This window comes from Crassostrea angulata, chromosome 1 (genome assembly GCF_025612915.1).
Source record: "Crassostrea angulata isolate pt1a10 chromosome 1, ASM2561291v2, whole genome shotgun sequence".
Taxonomy (NCBI): domain Eukaryota; kingdom Metazoa; phylum Mollusca; class Bivalvia; order Ostreida; family Ostreidae; genus Magallana; species Magallana angulata.
In genome coordinates, this window is record NC_069111.1 from 29,324,861 (window position 1) to 29,332,364 (window position 7,504).

Sequence of the window (7,504 nt, forward strand, 5' to 3'; positions counted from 1 at the left end):
TTTCGTTTTATTGGCTTTATTCAATCAGACATTTAGTCAGCACTTTTATGATGTTATACAGTTCTGTTTACAAGTATGAAAGGCTACGATGACACAATATTTATTACATGAAGTGAAAGAAAACTAAGAAAAGAATAATTTATACTTTAACACGGTATAGATAATAAATACAAGCATAAAATCAAAATCAAACAGAGACCCTGCCAAATTCAAACTCGTCTTCCGGTGTTCTTTTTTTGCCTAATTTTAATATAACCGAACTAACACAAAACACTACAGACAATTTTTAAAAAATACAATGTATACCCATTGATATCACAATTTTGTGATGGAATAGAATAAAAATACATCACTTTTAAATTGTGTAATTGAGGCACTACTAAACAACCCGTTATAAAGTCACCACGTTGTGACATTTTAAAAATAACAACTGATGATGTTCAATATAGACTCATCAAAAAGAAATAAGGCATTCATATTTTTAAAGTATGAAATGTCTACAATTCTTACACAGAATGGAAAAAACACACTTTGCATTTCAGATCTAAAGATATCCTCATGGTGCAAAAGAAGAAGTAGTAATTCATGTTTATCACAAAATGCGTTTAGTGACTTTTTTACTCAAAATTGACAGTGAACATGAGACCCTTCGTTGAGGGGTTTGCCCGACATATTTGTACACTTCTGCATGTAATAGTTGTAGTCATCAGATCTGCGACTTAAGTCAACGGCAAGGCCAAGGTAATGTTTGGATGTACAGGAGTGACAGGCGCCAGCTATGGAGCTCACCTGTTGATTAAAATATAGAAATTTGATCTTATGACTATCTATCAATTAATCTATCTATCTATCTATCTATCTATCTATCTATCTATCTATCTATCTATCTATCTATCTATTTATTTAATTCATTGGAAAAAGACAAATCATTACGTATAGTAAAGCATTGAGGAGAGAGAGAGAGAGAGAGAGAGAGAGAGAGAGAGAGAGAGAGAGAGAGAGAGCTTACAAAGATATTTTTTTCCTTTCCAAGTTCATTAATGAAATTAAGTAACTTCTCTTCCAAGCACACGTCTCCTCCAGGGGCTCCCGGATAAGAACATTCACTACAAGTGTACCTGTGAATAGATGTTAGTGAATGTTGCAATTGCTATGTTTCTGTGATATGCTTTCATAATAGTTATTGTTTCAGCGTCTGTGATTCAGTCTCGGCAGACACCATTGTTAGTCTCATCTAAAAGAGAAACATTCAAATTGCAAGCGCCTCTAGTTTGTTTGTTTTTTTTTCAATTTACACGTTTAATACTCCCATATTTAGTCCGAGTTACCTATCTATAACTTTAAGGTGGTATGGGACACTTCCATGTTGTGACGTATTGTTTATCGAAATAAACAATAAAATAAAGTGTAATTATATAACTAGTTTCTTTCCAAAAATGGTCACCTAACTCTGTAGCGCAGTTGGTTAGAGGGTTTACTACGTACCTGTAAGTCATAAGTTCGAATCCCGCTGGGGGTTTTACAATTTTTACCTTTACAAATATTTTTAAAAGCTATTTTTTGGTTAAATATTGTAAAATTTAAAAATGCTAAACCGGTGAAAATTTTTCAATTATATAGTACTTTAATCCACATTAATATCGACAGATGTCCCATACCACCTTAAGCTGACATGAATTCATGAAAGCATTTGGTCGCCATATTAGTTTCGATCGCTCCTCTTTTGCCACTTGGGTATATATACCGGTTGAGAAAGTTACGGTCGGTTGCTTTCCGATCGAGGCATTCAGGTTGCACGGAAGTCTAATACATGAACTACACACTGTAGTGAAATGTTTGAGATAAAGAATAAAGGAAACTACAATTAAGAAAAACACAAAAATTATTTATTCTTTGAAAGAATTTCCAAGGTAACCGTATTATTTTCACTAATAGTGCTGCTTTACTTCGCATGCACATCGAACACGTGTGTCGTTCATACAGAGTGCATAACGTCTGCATTTTTTTAAAAAACCTGGCGGCACTACATCCATCACAGTAGATAAATGACAGTTAATCCAAGTAAGGAACAACATAACATTGTTTTAACAAAAAACGCTCCGTTTCTAAAATCCATGCGATCAATGACATTGCTCGATCTGCCACAGTGTGTGTGGGTTGCGCATGTGCGATGATATGACATACACAGGAAAACGGTCTACAATTATCGAGAGGAGTACCTGGACTTTAGTCTGTCTTGTTTCGTCGTTTATTGGATGTTCCTTGCCAGTACAGTGGTTGTCATGATAATATTTTTGTTCAAAACGCGTTTCTACAAGTCTTTTCGTCCAATATAACGTGTTCGGGTGTATGAAATATCTAAATGCTCCTTATATAGGGGTGTATAGCGATGAGCAGAACAAAAGAAATCGGCAACTAATATAGCGGTAGTCGGAGATAAAAGGGAAATAACGTGTATTCATAAATTAATGTCAGCTTTAAAATTTCATAAATCCATAGCTTTAATCGCTATGAACAATGTAGAAAAGACAATGAAAGAAAGATGACTGTAACAGAAAAAAACCTTTGCAGAGACCAGAGAAAAACGTTTGAAAAGGACATCATAATTACATTGATCTGCAAGCAGCACGCCCGTTACAAGTATCCTCCATATTCTTATTAGCATACGCAGAATCGACCTTTTTCGAGGGATGGTCCGTCCTCAATATAATGTTGGCGTTGTTCAGAATATCACAGGCTAACTCTTTGGATCGAGTGGAACAGACTGGATCATCACAAAGGGAAGCATCCGATTGGCTGATATACGAATCCGCAACCCAAAGATTCTGGAATATGAAAAAACTTATTTTGAAACAATATTTGTTGATGATCCAGTTCTCATTCTTTTTCGTATGTGTTTCATGTCGGTTATCGTGACGTTAGCGGTATAACTGTAACCAAAACTATTACAAAGCCCGAAAGCTTATTCAAAGCGTTGTCTATGATGAATCGAAGAATTGAGAGTATTAAAAGTCGATCTTCATCTAAATGTGATTGTTCGCTTTCTTTAAAAAAAAAGACAATGCAAATTTTCATTTATAATTCTAAAATAGGAGTTGTTCTTTTTAATAATGAAAACATTTTTTTGACTTTGGGTCTAGAATGGGTAAAAACCCTGCAGTTTATCATGAAAACAAAGAATTTGATCCATAGTTTGAAAGAAAAATAATTTCCGAGAAAAAATGTGTCATGATATTGCGTTGTTGCGTTTTACTAGGACATTTTTTTCTTGTTCTGTATGCATAAAAGTTAGATTCGTAATAAAAATGATTATGGGAAGTTTATAATTTTTTAATCATTACATATATCATCCCAAGTTCCTAAGACTAATGGCTCTCTCTTAAATTTCTAAAACATACAACCAGCCGTGTATTGCAAGAACTAAAGTAGAGAATTATTCCCAAGATTTTTTTTTTACACACAATCTCTTTTTTTTAACTGTACATTGATTAATAACTAGCTTTTATTTTATTAAATCATTAATAGGTAGAGGACTAGATCCCCCTATCTTTCGTGTAAACCGATTATTAAGATAGATCATGTGGTACTTTACTTTCTAATATGTAAGTTGAAACGTACTTATTGGTAACTATCGACATACTAAAGAATTATTTTTAGAAGACACATATATACACCGGTATTATAGAAAGGGAAAGATATTAGCTAGCCATACCGTAAAATGTTTGTTTTTTCCCAATCTATAAATTCTTTATGCAGTATATGCAAATAAATGTATTTCAAACAAGCTTTTTAAATACTTTTCACTACCATTAGTACTATGATTATATTTAAAGCTGAACACAACTTGTAAAAAGCATTTTCCGCATATTTCTCTTTCATCGCCGCTATCTCTACATTCCTTTTAAATGTTCAAAGCATTTCGCTGTTTAGGTCTCACCTGTGTGTACATTCATATTACATCTCTGTTTTACTCGGTTGCAATGAAATTATCAAATTCATTCGAACTTTTTCTAAGCTAGGAGAATACTCAACAAATATACAGGTTAATGCATCATTATATACAAACAAAAAATGCACATAAAACAAGAAATAAATGCATGAAATCAGAGTCCAAGAAAGGAATACTACACGTCGACGACGGGTTTCAGGTGTGCAATCGGGTGGAACGATATCGAAGGGTTTATATTACATACATGTATCTATGTAACAGTGCCTATTCACGAGCCTTGCTGCAATGCCATCTGATAAAGTAAATTAAATTTTTCATGAAATAAGCAACACACAGTCTCGTTTGATGATTTTTTCTAGTGAAAACGATTGTAAAAAACCAACTTTTTTTGTTGTGTATGGAAATGTACACAGTTATAGACTTAAATATCTAGATATTAAAATAAAAGACACAGTTCTACAGAATACATTGAACCTCATTCCAACAGCGATGTGTTAGTTGATACCAGATGTATTTGTCACTTTTGAATGGACCGTCAACAATTTTGTAGCAGGAACCCTTCCTAAGTCGCCCACCAATACCAGCAGTGGTGCTAGCTGCAAAAAAAAAAAAAACCAACAATCACGGTTTTTGTCAATAATGCAATCTCACGCATTATTGATGCTACTTGTTCACATAAAACATAAGCAAAAGATTAAAAAAACAATTATGACAGTAATATGTTATCGTAATCAAATAAAGTATTACCTTGCTTACGACCATTGACAGCATTGTTGACGTTCGACACGCATGCGCACATACCTTTTCTAAATTTAGCTAGTATATAAAAAATACATATATATTTAGATAACCAAAACAATTAATTTACAATATAATTTACTATTCAATATTAAAAAACTTACATGTCCTGAAGGCAAACGAAGTGGAAGAGCAAGAAGGATCGTTACAGCCTTTGATGCCCTGAATTTTCAAGGTTCTTCCACCCTCCAACGCTAGCGCAACAAGTGTGTTACTTAACCCACGTTCAATCACACTATTCACAGCTTCATTGACATATGCATTATTGTAGGTCTTGGAAGAAATGACAATATTGACGGGAATTGAGCTAGGGTTACTAAGTTTTGAACTGGAAGATGAAAACATTATATCTGTCGGCCACCCCAAGACATAGGCTAGTCTCACGCTAATATCTTCTACGTTTTTTTCGGTGAGTTTAGTCTTGGGAGGCTCGATTTCCAGCTGAATGATTCGTTCCGTTTTCTTAGGATAGGAACTTGAAAAACAAGTTTTAAAAACCGACCATCCAGACGAAACAGTCTTCGTAAATTCTTCCAATAAAGCACCCTTGATTGTCCAAAACACGCGTAATTGATCGCTTAGACTCAGATCACAGAAGCTAATACCAGGTTCAGGGTTTTTATAACAATTTATATGGGACAAGAAGGCAGTTTCTTTTACACTTTGGCATGTCACATCCGATTGGGGATACATAACATAAGCTAAACTTTCTTGCAGACACTTCCTCACGGCATCAATCCATACCTTTCCCTTATCAGAGAATCTAGCATATCTGTCGTCATAGAGCTTGCAATACTTTTCTGCATAAGTTATCGCATACCTTTCGTTGGTAGACTCACACGCTATCCTGGTTTCGAGGCATTCTTTATACCACGAGCAATCAGTTCCTGCAGGGATGTAACATTTTATTGGAACCAAAGAATCACGTGGTTTTATTTCTTTTTGGGGGTCACATTGACAAAGATTTGTTCCATGGACTCCCATACCGGAGGTCGCAGAACATTGATGCCAACAGTAATTTGTGTTCGGGTCGCGACATGTAATTTTGTTGGTTAGACTTTTGATGGTTGATCTCTTAAGGCACACCGCAGGCTCATAGTTCGAATCTCCGAAAAACACTGATGATATACACTCTGTCTTTCCTTCTGTCCCTTTGCCGTTCTCGCATTGGCATTCCACAGTCGGAGATAGAATCAGAAGAAAAGAAATAACTTGGAACACAAAGATCAAATTCTCCATTTTTACGAAACTTCCTGGTTGTAAGCTAAGTGTCATCAGGATTTTAAACATCCGTTTAAAGGTTTTACTTACACAATCGATTTAAAGAGCCACAGATTGAAATCATCGATTTCCTAAAATCATAATTAAGTAGCTACGCTTTTAAAACAGTTTAACTGTTATTCTTTAAAACGAAAGATTTTGAATCGTACTGTATTGCATGTGTTTTTTTAAATTTGCTTGATTCACAAGCCTTATTGTATATTTCGTTTTCCCACTAACATCTTTCCGGAAAATGGCTATATAGCAGTCCCTCTACCGGAAAAATTACTATGTAGTTAATTTTTCCCCCACGGAAAGTCTATTTCCCAAATTTTATAACCAAGTTACCCCACGGAAAGCCTACTATATACCGGTAGTAAATTTCCCCCCTTTCTTCCATTCCGGTCAGGTTTATGGCGGATCGTTTGTGACAATATTTTGCAATTTCTGAAATGACATTGATTACTCAAATGAAGGGTAATTAACGCTTACTAGCTCCTCTCAAAAACTACTTTGTTAATCTTACGTAATTAATGATTACGTAATTAAAGGAATTTAAAATATGTTTTCAAACATTTGCATACTTAGAAATAACATCTAGCGTATTGATATTATTATTATAATTTATAAAGCGCACAATTTTAAAAATAAAAATGCAATCATTGGCGCTGTAAGTACAAAAAAACCCCATAAATCTGTTATACATGCAGAATTTTAAAAATGTTGTGTAAGAAGAGTTCACAGGTTTTGTTTTTTGTTTTTTTTTGTTTTTAAATGCACATAATTATTTAAAAGCACACCTATAATAATTTTTTTAGCTGGCGCTTAAAAGTAGTCTGTCGGCGATTCATTCCAAACGGTAGGTCCTGATATTGCGAATGACCTGGCAGCAAAAGTTTTGCGTAAGAGTTTATGTAGAGCTATCACTCGACAAGCACAAGTTTTACAGAGCAATTTTGCAATAACTGCAACCTTTGGGTGGTACATTCCGGCAATCCGTACAAGACACTGTTGGCATAGTCCTGATGGCTAGTAACTAAGGACTGTAATATTTGCTTACACGAGTCGTCAGTAAGGTATTGGCGAATATGGTTGATTTAGACCAATTTCAAGGAAATTGTTTTTCATTTTTCGCTAAATTTCTTAAAGTTAAATGTTCATCTAGATAACAACTGAGATATTTGATACACATAGAGGAATTTACACGAGCACCCACAACATTTATGGAAGTGGAAGAAGACAAAGACATCATCTGCTGACTTCCAAATAACAAAAATTCAGTTTAACTTGGGTTAAGTTTCAATCTGTTTACTAGATTTATCCAGTCAATGATATTAACTAAGACGTTTTTAAAGCGCTAAGCATAGCTCAGCGCTTTATTGTCGTTAGACTTCTATTTCCGGTGCAAGGAATAACTGCCCTCTGTGAGCAGAAATATACATCATTTAAACTGGTAAGAGGTATAGGGAACCAGTTATCTGGGTGGCGGAAATGGCC

The 7,504-nt window shown here is 34.6% G+C and overlaps 1 protein-coding gene across 1 annotated transcript; it reads right to left on the bottom strand.

The window, feature by feature from the left end:
* LOC128159400 (uncharacterized) lies at positions 1–6,259 on the bottom strand. The gene is made up of 6 exons (XM_052822482.1): positions 4,852–6,259; positions 4,697–4,765; positions 4,424–4,545; positions 2,611–2,825; positions 1,010–1,118; positions 1–789 (listed from the first exon to the last, which is right to left on the bottom strand). Exons 1-6 carry the CDS (start codon positions 6,035–6,037, stop codon positions 622–624), a joined length of 1,869 nt encoding a protein of 622 aa, XP_052678442.1. The 5' UTR covers positions 6,038–6,259; the 3' UTR covers positions 1–621.
* Between the last annotated feature and the right edge of the window lie 1,245 nt (positions 6,260–7,504).